The sequence below is a fragment of the Carya illinoinensis genome, chromosome 3 (assembly GCF_018687715.1).
Source record: "Carya illinoinensis cultivar Pawnee chromosome 3, C.illinoinensisPawnee_v1, whole genome shotgun sequence".
In the NCBI taxonomy this organism is placed as follows: domain Eukaryota; kingdom Viridiplantae; phylum Streptophyta; class Magnoliopsida; order Fagales; family Juglandaceae; genus Carya; species Carya illinoinensis.
Window position 1 is genome coordinate 5,862,369 of NC_056754.1, and position 20,585 is coordinate 5,882,953.

General features: G+C 32.6%; 3 protein-coding genes across 6 annotated transcripts; 1 reads left to right on the top strand and 2 right to left on the bottom strand.

Moving 5' to 3' along the window:
• Nucleotides 1–51: 51 nt before the first annotated feature.
• On the bottom strand, nucleotides 52–822 carry LOC122302443 (LEAF RUST 10 DISEASE-RESISTANCE LOCUS RECEPTOR-LIKE PROTEIN KINASE-like 1.3). The gene has a single exon (XM_043113703.1). It carries the CDS (start codon nucleotides 820–822, stop codon nucleotides 52–54), a length of 771 nt encoding a protein of 256 aa, XP_042969637.1.
• A 5,721-nt stretch (nucleotides 823–6,543) lies between these two features.
• On the top strand, nucleotides 6,544–12,424 carry LOC122302832 (EVI5-like protein). 4 transcript variants are annotated; one of them, XR_006240529.1, is made up of 9 exons: nucleotides 6,544–6,746; nucleotides 7,265–7,637; nucleotides 7,773–7,968; nucleotides 8,895–9,065; nucleotides 9,141–9,257; nucleotides 10,426–10,623; nucleotides 10,702–10,774; nucleotides 10,848–10,946; nucleotides 12,075–12,090. XR_006240529.1 is itself a non-coding variant. In XM_043114268.1 (9 exons), exons 2-9 carry the CDS (start codon nucleotides 7,495–7,497, stop codon nucleotides 12,174–12,176), a joined length of 1,086 nt encoding a protein of 361 aa, XP_042970202.1. In that variant the 5' UTR covers nucleotides 6,546–6,746; nucleotides 7,265–7,494; the 3' UTR covers nucleotides 12,177–12,424. The 4 variants fall into 4 exon arrangements, 3 of the variants coding, with proteins under 3 accessions (XP_042970204.1, XP_042970202.1, XP_042970203.1); XM_043114268.1 differs by having other exon boundaries at nucleotides 6,546–6,746; nucleotides 10,702–10,761; nucleotides 12,075–12,424; XM_043114269.1 differs by having other exon boundaries at nucleotides 6,546–6,746; nucleotides 7,336–7,637; nucleotides 10,702–10,761; nucleotides 12,075–12,424.
• Nucleotides 12,425–12,739: 315 nt separating this feature from the next.
• Nucleotides 12,740–16,585, bottom strand: LOC122302829 (LEAF RUST 10 DISEASE-RESISTANCE LOCUS RECEPTOR-LIKE PROTEIN KINASE-like 2.5). The gene is made up of 3 exons (XM_043114265.1): nucleotides 15,692–16,585; nucleotides 14,141–14,179; nucleotides 12,740–13,990 (listed from the first exon to the last, which is right to left on the bottom strand). The coding sequence occupies exons 1-3, from the start codon at nucleotides 16,458–16,460 to the stop codon at nucleotides 12,855–12,857; spliced, it is 1,944 nt and encodes a 647-aa protein (XP_042970199.1). The 5' UTR covers nucleotides 16,461–16,585; the 3' UTR covers nucleotides 12,740–12,854.
• Nucleotides 16,586–20,585: the final 4,000 nt, after the last annotated feature.

A 20,585-nucleotide genomic window follows, 5' to 3' on the forward strand; every position in this document is an offset into this window, starting at 1 on the left:
GAAGCTAGCTATATCCAATGTATGTTCAGGTCATGAATTCGCAAAGAAAACTTAGGTGTGCGTACCTGTATAGTGATCATTATCATGATAGCACGTTGGTGTATTGGAGTTCAGGTCATAGCCACAAACTCCCATGGATTCCTTGCAGTGATTACAGTACCCAGCAGTATCCCCCTTCCATCTCACTTCAAATCCGTCTCTAATGGTTTCCTCCAATTTCGACAAACTGATCAGTCTCATCCATATCTCCGGCGCCACTAAGCTAGGTATGGGGACAAACACACTTGCATTACAATCCTCAAGAGGCCCAGTATCTCCCAACTCCAAGTGCACAACGTCCCCATTCACGAAGTCGCAAGTGAATTCGCTGGGGATATGAATAGGATAAGGAGCACAGCCATAGTGTAGTGTGAGATTCTGGTAACCAGGGCCGAAATCGAAAAGTGTAGGATCGAGGGTGGAATTCACATAAACTGGAGAACATATTCCATCCCTGTAGTCTTCTCTCGAAATTTTGAGGATTTGGGAATTGAGATCGACATATAGCACGCTGTAATTCACCTTCATAATCTCTATGGTAGCAACGCCGCTTCTCTCGCAGTTGAGCTTCAATCCAGGATAGCCACAATCACTAGGTCGGATATCTCCCCAGAAAGGAAAATCAATATTCTTGATGTTTCCACAGCTGAACATATTTCTACAGGTGGAGTAGAAGTCGTCATGGCATAGAGATAGAGGAATCTCAACGAAAATCATGACGAGTAAGATCAAAGATAAAGAAATTCTATGGAAAGATGACGATGAGAGAAGCCAGGAATCCATTTTTCTAAGAGAAAATGCTTGGGAGGATTGATGGTTAATCTTGTGTGCAAAGGAAAATACAGGAATTAGCAGAAATGAGTGTACACGATCGATAACAAGTGGGGAAGATAACTTTGGGAAAGTGATTGGAAGACTTGAGACGTTTAGTTGACTTGATTAGATATACTCAGCGCCAAACCAATTTTTTGTGGTACGAGTGATTAGTATGGGATAGGGACATAACAAAAAGACTACTTCCATTGGAATAGCTAGCTCTTATCGATCGATTGTGTGTGCTAGTATTTTTTTTAAAAATTTAATTTTCTAGCTATATTTATGTAGATGAAGGAGAAACACTATCCTATATCCAGTTGCCCCCACTAACATTGATCTCCCGATGTTTAGCGATCTATACATACTTGTTGTTGCTGCTATCATGCATGGGTGTTGCTCTCTTCTAATCAAAGTTTTGGCTTCTGATCTGTCAATTTATGTAGTAATTTTTAACGAGCATTCATTCATTCAAGGATGAGGCAATACTAATAGAGATCGCAGCCAACTTACATTGGTTAGTTGCCTAGGACAGAAGAGGGACTAGTCCTTGCGACTGCAATGAATATCACTCAGACAATCCTCTTTACAGATTACCAAACAAATCATCTCTTCAGTATGTCCATTTATTACCCCAGAATGATATTCTACTCATGACTAAGAAACCATCTTGTTGGTTCTCATTTTCTCCTCTTAATAATTTTCTTATGGAAAATGCTTGGCTGCCCCTCAAATATGTCCGGAGTTTTCCCTCCTCACATGTGCGGTGAATAATTCACTCTTTAAAAAATAAATAAAAATGGCACCTTTATAGAGCAACCTGGCGAGCACCATCCTTCCCTTATATCTTAATTGTTTTTATTTTTAATAAAGAGTTTGTCCATCTAGGGGTGGCAATATGTCAAACGACCCGTTAACCCAACACGAACACGACACGATAATAGCGGGTTTGGGTTTAGCCTTAATGGGTTCGGGTCAAAACGGGTTGACCCGTTAAGACACGATTGCTTAACGGGTTGATAACGGGTTAATCCGTTTTGACCCGTTATGACACGTTAAGAAAGTTAAAATTACAATTATACCCTTATATCTAAAAATAAAATTGTTAGAATTTCAATTTCGATATTTTTATTATTTGGATTATAGTTTTGGACTTATAATTAGTTTTATAATTTTTATAGATATTGTAATTTTAACATTTATATAAAATTATGTTAAATTTAATCAGGTTAAAAAGGTTAATTTCAGGCCTATTCAACCTATTTATATAAATAGTTTAAAATGAGTTGTATTGTGTCGTATTAACCTATTTCGTAATATTTTCTTAATTTATTTGTTTACTTATAAAAAAAAAATATTTCGTAATATTTATTAATGGATCAAAACGGGTTGACACGACACGACCCGTTATGTTAATGGGTCGTGTTAGGGTTTGAGATTTTGACACGATAAGCTTAACGGGTCGGGTTAGGGTTGACCTATATGACCCGTTAACACGATTTGACACGACACGAACACAACCTGTTAACACGATTTGACACCCCTATGTCCATCTACCACCCCTATTTTTATAAAGATAACTATCAAATAAAGTAATTTGCTTTTGAAAAGAAAAAGTTTGGCACTGATAGATCATGTCGTGTTCACTACTTAAATACGGCCCAAATTAGGTGTTGAACCTTCTCATCAAGACTAAAGACCTTAATGTGAACGCGTAGGTTTCGTTAACGTAAGAAGCGGGGTGAAGTACTGATTTTCCAGACTACTGTTTTTTTATTGGACATTTTTCCACTTGCCTAGGGATGTAATTGGTCCAGTTCGGTTTGATTTTGAACAAAATTTAGGACCGAACTGGTATGTACCGATTTTGCATTTTTCAAAACCGATTACGCATTGGTTATCCTCCTAAACCGGTACTCCAGTTTTACCGATTTCCAGTTCGGTTCGATCCAGTTTTACCGGTTTTAATGTACTATATTATATATTATATAATATATATAATATAGTATATAATACTATAGTGATAATATATTATAATATATTATAATTATATTATATACTATAATGATATATTTTAATGATATATTATAATATATTATAATATATAGTGATATAGTATTAGCATAACTATTAATATGCACTATATAATATTAGTATAACTATTAATACAATAAGCAAAATGATATAAAATTTTAAATTTTAAAATTATATTAATTAGTAATTTATCATATAATTCAAAACTATTTTATAGATAGTTATATATTATATATAAATATTATATAAAGTATAAAAAATTAAAATATATATAAATCAGTACCGGACTGAACCAACCTCGGGACCGGACTGATGCCACCAGTCCAGTTTACCGGTTTATCAATTTTTCTTTACACTCCTACACTTGCCAAAACTTACCCAAAAGTTTGATATCAAATATGAGTCACATGAGGAGACATTATATATATTAAAAATTGTATGTATAGTCATTTTCATATGTTTTTTACGTATTCTAATGATATGATTAGCTGCATCACTTTTTTTAATATAAAATAACTGTTTTGGTCAATCACATTAATAAAATGCACAAAAATACGTAAAAGTGACTTTATGTAATAAAACTATATCTATTCTATTATAATAAATGGCTATTTAACTGCTATAGTAATTTTTCTTTTCTTTTTCTGTTAAGTCTGTTATTTTCTTATTTTAGGAATACAATTATTTTTTTCTCTCTCTTTCTCTCTCTCATTCTCGATTCCCTATCTCCTCTTATCTTGAACCTCTCTTCCACTCTCCGATATCTGCCTCTCTACCTACCTCCCTTAAACCCTCTCACACATTTTCCTAAAACACTTAGATCTTAATCTGACTATAAATGTTTAGATCTGTAGGAAAAAAGAACAATAAATAACAAAAAGTACAAAACGAAAAAAAAAAACCCGCCACAAAAAAAAAAAACACTTAAATTTGAATAAGATCTGTTTAGATATGTAGAGATAAAAAAATATATATATATCAAAATACATGATTTGGATTTATCATCCAACCTCTCAAAAAAATCTCAAATCTTATGTATTCTTTAAGTGTAGTAGTAGTATTTATTATGATAACAATGATGTTATTTTTATTTGTCTATATTATTCTAATGTATATTGACTTTAATTTTGAACTAATATTTTTGTTTTATAATGTATTTAAATATGTAATTACTATACTTATCGACTTATCATTATCTAAAAATATTTTCTAAAATTTACTTTTTTGTCTCTATACATTAAATTATTCATTAATCAAGTTCCCATATTATTTTTTATAAAAAATCTATTTAACCTAACTTAGCAAACGTGTTTTGCATGTACTCCTGACCTAATATGTATATATATATATATTAGGGAACAGCCCCGAGTGCGTTAGTTCTGGGATACACCTAACATAATGATTTAAATTAAAAAAATGAAAAAGTCAGTAGCTTATTTATCTGGAAAAATAAAATATAAGATTAAAGAAAGGTAAAAAATATAAATAAATAAAAAAATCTAAACTTCAGCAAAGTATGAGTATTGGTTTGTATCCATATTGGATTATCTATTTACTCTCTATATAATAATAAAATATTAATAATTTTTTAATTTTTATTTTTATCACATTTTATAGTTCTACTAATTAAAATATTAATAATATTTATATTCTAATTAAATTAATAATTAATATTATATATTAAGTGTTTTAAGTATTTTATTAGTTAAATTTACTTAAAACTGAATTTTACAATGAGAATATTTTAAAATGTTTTTGTTCTAAAGAGTAAAATCATTTTAATTCTTTTATTTTAAAAAATTGAAAGAAAAATGAATACACTGTTAGACTAAAAAAGACATAAAAAATAGATGTCAATTTATGTACACCACGGGACTATTAGATGTCAAATGGTCAAGGATCTTAAAGGTTTTTTAGTAAAACAGGATTTAACAAATTTAACGAAAAAAAAGAAAGAAAAGTTAATAAAAAAATAATAAAAATTACCATTCAAAGTTAAATAATCAATTATTATAATAGAATAGATATTATATATATATATATATATATAAAATATATATTTAAGGCATAGAGGATTGCTTTACGATCTTTAAAAATGTGCCCCATTGTATTTATTATTCCAGCTATTGATCCGTACGAAATATCAAAATATGGACATTAGCAGCCATTTTACAGTCATGACTAAATAAGTTTGTTTGATTCTTCTTATCTTAAATTTTATTATTTTTAATTTCACTTAATATTATATATTTTAAATTATTAGGTGTATCAATGATTCAAATGGATGGACCAAACGAAGAAGCATTTTTCTAGAATTATTATCCATCTATTTGGAATTACAGTAGAAGTTTTAAAAAGTATTTAAATAAATTTAAAAACTCTTTAATAAAAAAATTAAGTTGTTTGAATATTACGTATCAATACTTAATTTGATGATCTTAGAGTTGAAAGTTATGACTATTTTATTTGGATTAGTTCTATCTCACCTAGCTAACAAACTTGCTATTTATAAATTTTGTTTCTCTAGTTTTAATTAGAGGACGTTTGGATAGTGAGATGAAATGAAATAAGTTGAAATTAAAGTTTAAAATTAAATAAAATATTGTTAGAATATTATTTTTTAATATTATTATTGTTTTGAGATTTGAAAAAGTTGTATTTTTTATTAAATTTTATATGAAAATTTAAAAAAATTATAATGATTAAATAGATAACTTAAGATGATTTGATGGACTTTTGTATCCAAACTGACTTTTTAGACTCTGCCCTTGCCCAACATATTACAATTAAGTTTCTTCAAAAAAATATACAAACATATTAAACCTTACATTGACAATGATTTAAACAGAAGGCCCAAACGTAAAAGCATTTTTCTACAATTCTTATGTAAAGATGTTGGACAACTTAACTAAAAGAAGAAAATTAAGGAGAAATTATCGAAGGTGATAGGATCGGGTATAACCGGACCTTCAATTCGGGTCCTGCATTCGATCCAGGGTGGTTGCCTCGACAAGCGACTCAATCGACATTGTTGATACAGTTTCGTTTAGACCCGCACTGCCTCGGCAAATACCTCTTACGATACCATTTTTCAACGGTTCCTCCGGCCCAAAAAAAAAAAAAAAAAAAAAAAACCAAATCATTGGCGTCACTGCTGTTAAACAATCAGGCGCAATTGTTACGCCGAGAAATGCTTAGAGCATTCACATTGGTTTAGGCATATGCATATGCAAAATCACATTTTTTAGAGATTCAATTTGCCATACAAGCAAAATTTCTACATTGGCTTATGCAAATTTGAGACAAAATAATAATAAAATATTATCATTTTATTTTATTTTTTTACTTTTTTTTTTAATAGGGTTTGATATTCAAATATGTAAAATATTTAAGTAAAATATTTTTTGGAAAGTGAATGAGTAAAATATGTAGTAAAATATTTAAAGGTAAAATATGTAGAAAGAGAGTGGGAGGAGAGAAAAAGAATGAATAGAATATGTTTTGGAGAGTGAATAGTAGATCTTTAAACATGTAAAGGTACTGTTCATAGCTATGCAAATATTTGAAGATGCATAATCTAATGTAGATAAATTTAGGCTCATATTATGCAAATATGACTTTACATATGCATATACATAGACCAATGTGAATGCTCTAGAGTTATAGGTCCATTGGATTTCGACTCTTGAGAGGGACACAAAGGAATAAACCCACCATTCCTTCAATTACATTGGGTTTCTCAGATATTTTCTTCCCTGAATAGTTATTTATGCACAGGTATAAAACAATCAACAATATACACTAGAAGAAGAAGGAGAAGCCCATCTTCGCTCCCACTCTTACAATTCTCAATAACCCAGGTTGGTGTTCTCATCTTCTGCGTTAGGCTTTGATCTTTTTTCTCTCAATCTGTTGAGATATTGGTAATTTAGCGAGACCCAATTTATAATAATGCAAAAGACTTGTGTTTTTCCATTTTACCGTTAGTATTTTCACATATCACATATCCTTACCGTTTCATTCTGTCTCCCCTGCACTTAATTTAAGTTGAGATTTACATAGTTTAGTCATGTAAATTTGGATTATTTCAAGTTTCCATTTCGTTTCTTTTGTTGCGGTTTTGGATGAGTTATTATAGCTAACTTGCATATTATTGAACTAATTGGTTAGTTTGCATATTAGGAATAAGCCGAGAACAATGTTCTATACCGATTCTTTAATGTCAAATACGCGTCATGTTGTCTTCTAGTGGCATGACCCGAACATCTTTCATTATGGGCATTGGTATTTAATTCTTGTATAATCTGTTTCTTGGAAATTACTTCCCTTGTTGACCATGGCGATTCATTGATAGTTGGATATGATTGTATTCTCGCAGGTAGCTGTTCTACATAGGGATTTCTCTGTCATAAATTTTGTAATTTACCGGCTTGTTATCATTTTTAACAGTTAAAAGCTTATAGCTTGCTGTCATATTCATGGACACGCGCTCGTATACATTTTACTAGAGGATGTGATCTGAAATTGGTCAATATGTTGTCATGTTAAGGAAAACAAAGTTATTAACTTTATCCTCTAGCTGTGTGAGAGCTTGTCTGAGATAGTGGAATGGAAAAGAAAAGAATAGATGACTATGAACCAGGTCCAGTTCCTTCACCAAAAGCATTGGACAGATTTGGATTTGTAAAGCAGGAACTTAATACATCTCCTGATGGTTTAACAAGAGGCAGGTCGGCTCATGAATATGAGAGGTATGCTTTTCTTTTCCTAAAATCACATAAACTTTTATGGTGAAGGATTATGTGTGATGGATCAACCACTTCATTTTGTCCCAATTCTACTACTCATCCATCTTGTTCATTAACACGGGTATTGATTCTCTTAAGGGAGGAAAGAAGGGTTAGAAAATGGAGGAAAATGATTGGGGTTGGAGGGAGTGATTGGAAGCATTACGTTAGGAGAAAACCTCATGTTGTTAAAAGGCGTATAAGGAAAGGAATCCCTGATTGTTTAAGAGGTCTTGTCTGGCAGCTGATCTCTGGAAGTCGGGACCTTTTGCTGATGAACCCAGGGGTTTATGAGGTATGCCTCTTTCCCTGCCCTGATAAATAGCCTTTACAATTTTTTTTTTGATAAGTAATAGCCTTGACAATTATTGTACATGATAAGTGGAAGATATAGCATTTTTACAATGACCATTTCCTCATATATCTCCATGAACTGCATGAGTTGGTTTTTAATATGGCAGTTTGACCTGGTTTTGATAACTTCATGCACCAAAAGATTTTGACTCAAAGTCCAGTAGTCTTTGCTTGACTGACCTAATGTTGGCCTGCCTGGGTTAATTATCAAATTTTATTGGGTAAAGATAATTGAGGTAAATTTCATTGAATATGAATAACTGAGCACTAAAATGAAAATGTATGCCATGATATAGTTTGGGATAAATATATATTGCGAGGAAAATGGAAAAATCTTTAAAAAAATTACAAATGGAAAAATTTCCAAGCATGTTTCTTTTGTGGTAACTCCCATATACATATAATGAGCATACAGAATTTTAGTAGCAAAGCAAATAGCTATTGTTAATGTTATCAGAAGGAAATATTAAAATTAGTTTATTTTATAGTTCCAGACACGTTTCAATGCATGCTCAAGCACGAGGAAACTTAACATAATAAGAGTGCAAACACTTTTCGTAGAACCTGGATAGACTTTATATAGATTTGAGATGTCAACTTGACATCTAGATAGTGCTATACACCTAGATAATGTGAAGTTCAATAAGTCTTTCGATGACTTCTTAAGAAAGAGGACCAGCAGCACTGCTCATTTGCTGTTCAGCATCCTAACAAAATCTGCTTTTTTCCTTCCCAACTGGAATCAATGTTCTTGGCTTTGGGTGATTCTTTAAACACTCTGATTTATTTTCATTTAATGCTCTTCTTCCTTGCACAGCACATACACATATATTAATGCTATGCTGATGAGACTTTATGTTCATGCAGCAACTGGTGATATATGAAACATCAGCTTCAGAACTAGACATAATACGAGACATTTCTCGTACGTTTCCGTCACATGTTTTCTTCCAGCGGAGACATGGACCTGGTCAAAGGTCCCTTTACAATGTTTTGAAGGCATACTCTGTCTTTGACAGAGATGTTGGATATGTTCAGGTTTGATTGTTAAATGTTTGATTACTGTACTATTTACTGTGTCTATGATACTGAATGGCATGGAGTGAAATGCAGGGAATGGGTTTTTTAGCTGGTCTGTTACTTCTTTATATGAGTGAAGAGGACGCTTTCTGGTTATTGGTCGCATTATTGAAAGGAGCTGTCCATGCCCCAATGGAAGGCTTATATCAGGTAAACTCTTCTCTACCAAGAACATCTTATTCTCACTCTTAGGGGAGTGCTAAGCTTTGCTTGGCACCTGAAAAAGGCTAGGTTATAACAATGACTTTCGGTCAATTGCTAGGTCAGTCTGAGGGGATTTCAATCAATATAAGAGGTGAAGTTGTTTTTCTTTCCTTTGATAGTTCAAAAAGAGGGGGCTTTAGTTTAGAAAAAAAAATATGATGAATTGGATATGGGTAGATCAATAAAATAATACGGTTAAGCAACTTTATCATGTGAGTTAGTTGTTTATCAAATAATATCAAAATGAAGGATTGCCAGCCATCATGTTCCTTTAATAAATCATGAACAATAGGCGTGCTGGGTTGTGTGTTGACTTTTTTGCTTAATATTGGTCCGCATCATTACACCCACTTCACTGCATTAGTGTGGAGCTTTAAAGTTTGTTTTACTTAATGTTCATGTCCTGGCTAAGGAAACGGGGCTTCACATTTTACTATGATAAATAGTGTGCTAAAGTGGCTTAGTACGAATCAATTTGGAGCTGCTTCAAAATAATTTTCAAACTATGCCAGATTATATGTCTATATATGGTATCTTATATATTACCATATGCTCGGTGCCGGAAAGGATATTCTACGGTATAAATATGAGAGGTTAGATTCTTTTTGTCCAGTAGTAAATTATTATTGTTTTAAGCAGGAATAGTTATATTTTGCACTCTCAAACCACCACTCTATTTGTAATTTTCACGATAAAGTATGGAAAGTTGTGATGTTTGCCCTAAACGACTAATGGGTTTTGATGCACACCCTCTGCTAAAATCTTGCCATTAAGATTGTGACACATGGCTCATTTTTGTCCATCTAAATCATGAGATTTAACTGAGGGTCTAGATTGAGACCTGTCAGTAGGTTAGGGCGCACAGAACAAAAGAAGTGGTACTTTAGGGGTGGTTGCAAAATGTAATTTCCTCTTTATAAGCATTTTTAATTTGTTTCTTCTACCCCAGTTGTCTGAGATGTAATAAATGCCGACTTTAGGTGCATATTTTAGAAGTTGGTAGAGACAAAAAAGGTAAAATGTGACGGGGAGAAAGGTCACGCCTCCTACTAATTTTACTGCAGTGAGTAATATATATTTGATTTCTGAATCTCTTATGATATGCTTGTTATAGGTGGGGCTTCCTCTGGTACAACAGTATCTTTTTCAGTTTGATCACTTGGTGAAAGAGCATTTGCCGAAGCTGGGGGAGCATTTTGTCCAAGAGATGATAAATCCCAGCATGTATGCAAGTCAGTGGTTCATAACAGTCTTCTCATACTCTTTTCCATTCCATTTGGCTCTTCGAATTTGGGATGTCTTTTTGTATGAGGTTAGTGATTGGTAATACCATATTTTTTCCTTACAAGCTTTAGGAACTTGCTATTTATCTGGCATTTTTATTTGCCAGGGTGTTAGGATAGTTTTTAAGGTTGGTTTGGCCCTACTAAAGTATTGTGCTGATGATTTGGTGAGTATCAGAGGTAATTTCTGCTCTAGATTTGAATTAATAACTTTAATTCCTGCTTTTAATGGTTTTTTGTTTCTGTTTATTAGACTAAATTACCTTTTGAGAAACTCATACATGCTTTGCGTAACTTCCCTGAGGATGCAATGGATCCAGACACGTTATTACCTTTGGCCTACTCAATCAAGGTTCCCTCTTTTGTCCCTTTCACCTTTAAATGATGCGGGTTTATGTTTGGATCTGATATTTTTAGTTTATTCAAGCCATTTTATATTTTCTTCTCATATGCACCATGACATTAACGCCAAAATAAATCTTCAACATCTCACATAAGGTTCAGCGTTTTATACTAAGGGTATTTAAATACCACTCCAGGATGATTCAATGCATATATAATTAATTAGAGTACTGCTAGGGTGCTGCCCAGCAGTGACCGTTGGGCATGCCCCCTAAGTAAAATCCTTTTTTTTTTTTTTTTTCATATTTTTGAACATTTTTGAACATTTTTAAAAAGTAAAAAAAAAAATACAAATACACTAATAGTCACTCTCTTAATCAGTAAGTAAAATTTTTTTAAAAAAAAACTAAATGTATAAGCGGTCGAAATGAGGAGGCACGCTAGCATTATTCAATTAATTATTTCATTGTGTAGACATACTCTGAACTACTAAGTTGGCTTACATGTAAATGGCACTTTGGCATCCTACTTGAGATTTATAATATGGGTTTTTAAGTGTCTGTCTATGTTAGCAATTTCCGTGGAGATGCATTGGCGATGGTTTTTATTACAAGGAATTTAAGTGCCTTCAGTGAGCTGAGAAAATAAAAAAGAAGTCGATCCATATTTCTTGAATTTATATACAGTGATTTTTTGTAGAACAGAACGGTTCCTTTTAGTTTTCTCATGTTGGGGTTGGGATGTTCATGACATCATGTGGGGCGAAGCTGAAGTTGAGTATATGGAAATTTCTGTTATATATGTTATATGTCTAGTTAAATGTCTATTCAATTATTCAATTGGCCCCCTGCCCTCCCCCCGGCGCTGCAAAGAACAAAAACGTAGGTTGCTTATCTAACTTGCTCTTGCACTATGTTTCTAGTGGGATTAGTGAGGACCGAAGTGCCATGTGATCTGACCCCCTTAAGCTATGTAGGGACTCCACATATTTAAAATATTTGAAACAGAATCTATAAGATTGCCATGCAGGCTTTTATCAGGAGCTTGAAATGCTTGGTTTTAGTTGTAGTCTGCTGGATTTTCTTTCACATTTCTTTATTTTTGGTTATTCATGTATGTCTGAATATATAATGATTAGGTGTCCAAGCATTTGGAGGAACTGAAGCAGGAGTATGAGAAGAAGAACGGAAAGACAGTTCAATCAGCAGAATCTAATGAAAAGCAGAAACAGTCTCAATGAATGCGGAGGAGCTAAGAGATATTAGCCTCTACATAAATTCCAAATTCTTTGATTCTTTGTCTTGATCGTATGTTGTTAGCAGAAACCCGTGTCAACCGTATCGACTCTTTAATCATGTAATTGTTCATAGTTGCTCGCTCCAGTCATTTATTAAAATGCATTCCCTAAACAGAAATTGATTCTGGAAATTTTATATTTTGGAGTAATAAATTAATTAAGACACCAAAAATCTACCTTTTGGTGGCATATACCGAGTTGTACACCATGCCCTTGAAACCTTACGCGAGATCACTACTTGTCTTAAATATCTAAACGGTCAAATTTAAAATATAAAAAGATAAAAGATTTAATTATTTCTATTTGTCTTAACATCCTCACTCAATGAGTAGGCCCAACGGAAGATTTAATTAAAGGAAGTGGAATGTAGAATCAGGTTTCAAATTTATCATTTGTTTTAAACAGTTAAATTGATAAGAAGAATTAGATTTAATTATTTTTGTTATATTCTTTAACACATTACCTCCATTTGGTTCCATTCACCGAAAAAAAAAAAGAAGAAGACGAAGAAGAAGTGGATTTCTTAATGTGATATCAACGCAACCGGTTTAATTTTTGGAAAAGAAAAAGACAAAACTGGATCCCATCATACAATTGTATATATCCAGTTGGATTTCAAGACTACGAAGGGGTGGAAGAATTTTCTGGTGATCTTGCAGCTGGCGAATTCAGGAATGGCTTCGGTGGAATTTCCAAGGACTGAAAGTTGCATTCTAACATCTCAATCACCTTACCCATTGATGGCCGATCTACAGGATTTGTCTGAATGCACCATAGACTCACCATTATCATCCTTTTTACTATGTCTTCTTCAACCTCTCTTTTCACAATGTCTTCTTCGTCCTCCCTCGTATCCTCACTAGTATAAAAAATCTCATCCCTTTCGAGTTTGTTATATATCCATTGTGGAAAGTATATCTCGCTGGTATGAGACACTCCACCATCATAATTTTTTCTTCCACCAACCATTTCAAGAACCAACATGCCATAGCTGTAGACGTCAGACTTGTGAGAGACTCCACCAAAGCTTCGACTAAATACCTCCGGTGCTATATATCCTACTGTTCCTCTCATGCCCGTCATCGACACAATACTCTCTTTTGTTTTGCAAAGTTTAGCAAGGCCAAAATCTGAGATTTTTGGGCATAAATCTTCACCCAAAAGTATGTTATGAGGTTTTATGTCGAGATGCAGAATTCTTGTCCTACAACCACGGTGCAAGTACTCTAGTCCTCGAGCAATGCCAACTGCAATTTGAAACATGATGATTTTGTCTAAGTGGCACTTTGTAATCGAAGATCCGTCGTCATATATGAACTTATCAAGAGATCCATTAGGCACAAATTCATAGATCAGAGCTCGTTTAGTCTTCTCATAGCAGAAACCTAGAAGTGTGACTATGTTGACATGTGATGTTCCACTGATGCTAGCAACTTCATTAATAAACTCTTCTCCATTGCCTTTGGACTCGCTTAGGACTTTCACCGCCACGACACGCCCATCAGGTAGCTTTCCTTTGTATACAACACCATATCCTCCTCGTCCTACTTTATCTTTGAATGAGTTGGTCAGTTTCTTCACAGCTGAATAAGTGTATCTCTTTGGTGCAACTGATCCATAGCTCTTTATCATTGCTTCAGCATCCATGTGATCGTTCTTTGCATCTCTGTTCACTCCGGCCGTTGCATTACTTGACGAGCGTCGTCTCTTAACGCTAAACATAACCCCCAAAGAGATTACTGCAATCCCAACCACACCTGTAAGTCAATCCAACAAGTAAAAAAGGGTTCATGTCAAACATTTCATAAAGGCACCAAAAAAATATAAAGATGTGGCTTTTCATTCAACGTTGGAGCAAGAAAGAAAGAGATAAATAATACTCTAGGTTATGAAGATGATCTTCATACCAATTGGAATTATAAGCACCAATTTGTGCTTCCACCAATCTGCAACAACAAGAACACAGAAAGTTAAAGACTTGTTTATAGCAGCAGCAGTCATAATTATTATTATATATTATCCATAAGCCCCAACAGAGTGCTTCTACACTTACATATGGGGGACCCGACTGGGATCCCGCCTAGGTAAAGTTTTTTTTTTTTTTTTTCATCTTTTTTTTTTTAACACTTTTAAATTTAAAAAAAAAAAAATTTAAATAATCACAATATCACATATCGTAAACTTACTTTTATAAAACTTTATACAATAGAGTATTTTTTATAAGAGAATTACTTTAGTTGTAAAGTGATTATATAAATATAAACATATAAATTAACATTGATTGATGTGATACATTACATTAAAAATTTACTTTTAATATAAATAAATTAAACAGATAAAATGAAGTTACGTCAAATTATATATATATTATTTTTATGTCCCTGCCACTTGTCTTCTCATAAGTATGCGTTGAAAAGGTTTACAATAAACACAATGTCTTAATGGTAGAAAGAAATGGGAGTATGCATTGTTAAATTAAGAGTTGACGAAAAGAAAGTCTTGTATATATTGATGCGATCGAAAGTCGTGTTGAAAAATAACCACTTTTCATACGAGGCAAAATATAAGGTGAAGAAAAATAGTAGAGCTGGTCTGCCGCCCCAAGTTGACCGCTACAGTGTCTCATTGGTCAATTTTTTTTATTTTTACTTAATAATTAAGAAAATAATGTTTGCTTAATGCCAAAATCACGTCGGATTATTTTTAGCTGGAAAGTGGTTGTGGGTGAATAGGACTTGGACATAATCCAAGACCAATTAGCTAGAGGAGTTGGTGGGACCAAAAAGAGTATTAAAATAGACCTTAGGTTCATCGTTCAAAGTAACTATTCTTGACGTGTTGGCCTCTCATATTATATCATGACTTGATAGGCTATTTGTAACGAGTAGTGCTACGCTGCCACCCAGACCGCTGGGCGTGTCGTTTTTTTTTTCACATATTTAAATAGTTTTAATTTTTAAACAAATAAAAAAAATATGTCAATATATTAAAAATAATTTTCTTAATTATTATAAAAAATTAAAAAGAAATTTTAAATTAATTAACGGTCAAACGCAGCTGTAAGATTGGCCGGCAAGGTAGCTGTATTCATTTGTAATATCTGGTGATGATTTGGATTTCCTATTTCAACTTTAGCTAATTGCAAACTTTTTTCAACAATGAAGAACATGGAGTTTCTCGATGGATTCCCTACTGCATCTTATGCAGCATCCCACCGTGTTAATCTGGATCACCGTGCAAATCAACTACTATGCTATATACATAATATTGAACTCGAAAACCGCATCGGAATGATGATCCTATTCAGCGGGGATTTAACGAGGAAAAGGACTCTAAAGGGAAAAGAAAGAAGCCAAAGGTACTAGAGACAAATCTATATACTAGTACCTGGCCGGAATCCATACGACATAGGCATGAAAATAATGAGATATGAAGAGCCAGAGAAAATGGATGCGTACCTTTTCCTGTACACGTCGGCGTAAATGTCCCAGTTGCACAATGGCAAGCAAAATCATTTCCCCTCGAGTTAGAAGTCCCACACTGCCCGCCGGAATTTCGACAATCATCGCACATGCTATTCTTTGCATCCCACTTCAACATGAATCCACCATCAATAGCTTCAATCAGAGCAGCTTCAGTTGAATAGCCAACATGAGCTGCAGATTGCGCAACTGGCACTTTAACGTTGTTTTTGCACATGCCCAACAGGCTACTAACGTTGTACCTGGCAACATCGGTATTGTTTGCTGTGCAATCTAACTGAACATCAGTCTGATTTGCCGAAGAATCGGGAACGGTGCAATCGTAGTAGAGCGTCAGGTTCGTCGTCGCATTCGGGCCATAAGAAAAGAGGGAGTGATCTATCGTGGTGTTAACGATCTGAGGAGGAGAAATGGTCTTCCAGTAATCCGTTCTGGCAACCGTCAGAGTCCGCAACGGGTTGTTGACTCCAAGGACTCTGTAACTCATGTTCGCGATCTTGAGCTGTGGGGCATCGCCGCTACAGTTCAACTCAAAGCTCGGATGACCGCAATCTCTCGACCGATTTAATCCCCACCAGAAAGGGTAACCGAGGTTCGGAATGCCCGCACAGACAAATAGCGTGCCGCAAATGCGGTATTTTTCATCATTGTTTGCGTATGAAGATGATGGAAAGTGGATTAAGCCTATGGATATTATCATGGCGAACAAAGTGATGATTTGGACGAGATGGGTATGCATTGCCATTTTGAGAGACAGATTTGGAAGTAAACATAGAGAAAGAAGATGGAAATGGTATGAGTTCTCAAGTCCTGTGGAGCATGATAATAAAAGTAGTGGGCTTTGACTTGGTCAATTGATAATTAAAGTGGCATGTGCCGTATAGAATGGGAACTCTTGACATTTCTAAGCGTTTCATGCACGCGGCATTGATTAGTATCGAACTTGACTAATGGCAAGCTTGTTCCCAATTTTTTAAGTCCTGGTCAGTGGTTTGCATATTCCTGGTCATTTCATCATAGGCCGAATATAATATTTAAATACTTAATTTTTAAATTATTAAATTACATTTAAATATTGAACTGAATTAAAATGAGTTAAATTTTTTATAAATAATAATAAATTAAACTAATGAAGTGATTTTTGTAGAACCTACTTAAGATAAGTTTAGATATGTTTGGATGTTAAAATGAGTTTAGATTTATTTATAAGAATTTAAAAAAAGGTTGTGGATCTCACGTATAAGAAGGTTTTGAATTGAAATGAGTTTAGTGATTTGAGAGTTGTGTATTTAAATGTTAGACTCAGTTTAAAATTAGATTGAACCGAATTGATTTCAATAGACTCTAGCAACCAAACGTATCTCAACTTAAAACCTTTTAAAACATGGGATTGGACTCACAATTTTTTCAACTCAATACATCTTTACACGTGAGACCCATAATATTTTTCAATTTCCTATAATACACTTAAACTTATCTTAACATCCAATACATCTAAACTCATTTTAGGTAGGCCCCATAAAAATCATTTCACCATCTGAATTCACTACTATTCATTCGAGGGATGTTACTGATTATCCCACACCACACACTTTAGATATTTTAATATTGTTTTTTTATTTTTTGTATTTTTTATTTTATTTTATTCTTATTAAACTAATTGAATTGTTCTATTTATTATCCATACACTACATATTTGTTATAGGAAAAATGACAAAAAAATTAAAATAGGTGTGATGTGTAATGTGTGAAGATAATAAATAAAATTATTATATTCATAAAGAACTCAACTCATCTCAACATCCAAATTGGGGCCTTAGACTGTATTTGAAAAGTAGACTAATCTCATATTCAATATTTTTCAACGATTTTTTACTATTTTTTACTACTATCAACTACTATTCAATATTTTACCATTACTTTTTCAATACTTTTTCACTACTATTAACATATCATCTAAAATTACCCCACTATCCAAATGTACCCTTATTCCTCATTCTCTAAACATTTTTTAATTTCAAATTTTTAAAATTTTTATCTAATCATTACAACTTTTTTAAATTTTTAAATAAAGCCCAAAAAATAATTATACTTTTTCAAATCTCAAAATAAAAATTATATTATAACAAAATTTTAACTTTATAATAATTTATTTAACTTTTCTTCTCTAATTTTTTAAAATCTCATAAAATATTTTAACTCAAATCATTTTAATACCATTCACAAATATCTTATCTCATTATCCAAATCAGGCATAAGATGATTCTCCCATTTTATATTCCATGCCTCCACTCAACCCTAGGAATCATGTTTGAATATAAAAAGTTCAATTTTTTATTTTTTTTTTTTGTAAAGAATCGAATTGAGATAAGAGTTTTATAAATTTTTGTGAAAGATAGGAGCCTCGCGCTTTAAAAACACGTTTGAGTAATAAGTTTGTGAATATTAATTTTAAAACTTATTATTATATAAATTAAAAATGAAAACAAAACAAAACAATCTAGGTGGCCAGGGTGGGGTGGCCACTATTCATGTTTTAAATTTATGTATTTTTGTTTTTAATACATTTTAAATTAGAAATGAAAATGTGTTGAGGTGAGAAGTTTTGTATGTTTGAAAAAGAAAATTAGGACAAAAATTTGCTTGATTAATTCAAGTCCTAATTTCGTGTACTTTCTTTATATGTCACTTTGCTAATTAAGAGAAAAACGCAGGTAAATTAACTTCCCAACAGCATTACTTCTACTGCTACAATAACAAAATCTCTGTGTTTTAATTTCTAAAACAAAAAACAAAAAAGATCATTGTCTATGAAATGGGATCGACAGGCAGGGACGGTTCATTAGATGTTGAGGTATAAGGGAAGAAGTTAAAATTGATTTTTTTTTCTTCTATCAAATTAAATTAGGTTATATTTAATTATATTGTTATTTAAAAATTATTCTATTCTTCTCTTTCTTCTTTTTTCAAGTTTTTTGTTTCCAGATACATATTGTTTATTAGATATATTTTATAATAAAAAAGAATAATATCTACTATATATAAATTCTATTATGCTTATGAATATTTAAAAATAAAATAAATATTAACATAAAACAATTGAACCTGCTTTAACAAATAAGACTTCATTTTAATATAACAAATGACCTTCACTTTTATAAAAAACTGTTAATTTACTTAATAAAGTAAAATATATTAATATTAATATTCAAAATCAAAGAAATAAATTAATATTAGAAAAATTGAAAAAAAAAGTCAAGGAATAGTTGGCCCATGGCCACGTGAATTCAATTGTGAAACTTTCGGTTGGAGTGTTGAAGAAGCAGACAAAAGAAAAAAAAAAAAAATCAAAGGATGTTCTAGACTAGAGAATAGAAGACAAACGTGGATGTTTTATTACCACAAAATTTTGCTGTATAGCATATATATCAAACAAAAATTTCAGCTTAAATTTACCTTCGTGGACCATAACACAACAGAGATGTCGCTCAACGTCTGCAAGTGCGATGCAGCGATGGGAGAGACTGCCAATGCCAAATACGAACAAGATGGATGTAAGATGATTCAAAATTAGAGATTGAAATCTAGAGTATAAAAGAGGGATGAAATCAAATTTATAAATTTCAAGTATAAAAAAGAATTCTTAGCTGTTTTGAAAATTTTTTGACAGATATATTGCAACGTTTTATTTAAAATTTATTGTGACTTTTGGCTTTATTAAGTGAAGTTGGAGAGTTTATCTAAAACTTGTTGTTAACATCTTTTTTTTTTTTTTTTTTTAAACCTTGGAGTTGAGAATTGATTTTTTTTTTTTTTTCAATTTTTAAGATTAACCTCGTTTAGTTTAGATAATTTTTTTTTGAATTTTTTTAATAATTAACATTTTAGTATTATTAGGGCTTTTTTCACTGTAGGGCTTTAAACAACTGCCTAACTCCCCTTACGGTTCAGTAATGATAGGAGAATGAACAGAACTCATAAATTACTTGTTATGAATTAAGAAACATTTTCAATCCATTTCATCTCATCTTATCATTATAATTTTTATAAATTTTTAAATAAAATGTAATAAATAATTTAATTTTTAAAATATCAAAACAATAAAAATATTTAAAAATAATATTTTATACAATTTTAAATTTTTATCTAAAATCATCTTTATCTTTTTTTATTTACAAACTCTAACTAAATCTTGAAGAATATTGCATTAAATTGCCCATCAATTGGTGGGCTGGAGAAGATAAGGAAAATAAATCACGTAGGGTACTGTTGAAAGCTACCATGAAATTGACAATCGATCCTTAGAAAGAGAAACCGAGACAGTGGGCTCTCAAAAATTCCAGACCACCCTTATTTCCAACCCATCTAAAAATAAAGAAATAAATAAAAATCCGATCAAAAAATATTCCGTGGTATATTCAAATCATTAAAATAGTCCAGCAAAACTTTAATAAAAGATTAGAGCACGTTTGAATAGAGATAATGTAACGTCCCGATCCTAAGGTTCAGGGAGTTAAACCCTGTTACCTGATTAGGGCTGTTCAACCGGGCCGGATTTAAATCCGGTCCGGTCCGGAATCCGGTTATCCGGATTCCGGTTCCGGGTTTCGGCCCAGATTCAATCCGGTCCGAAATCCATATTGCAAAATCCGGATCTGTCCGGTCCGGATACGGGTCGTCTAACCCGGGTACCGCTTTTAAAATCCGGTACCCGGTTTATGTAAAAACCAAACTCGCTCAACGTTTCATTAGGTTTTCATCGTCTTCAGCCTTCCGCCCCCTTTCGCTTCATCTCTCTCACGCTCTCGCCGAAACCTAGCTCACTCTCTCACTCTCTCGCCCCCTCTCGCTAGTTTTCATTAGGTTTTAT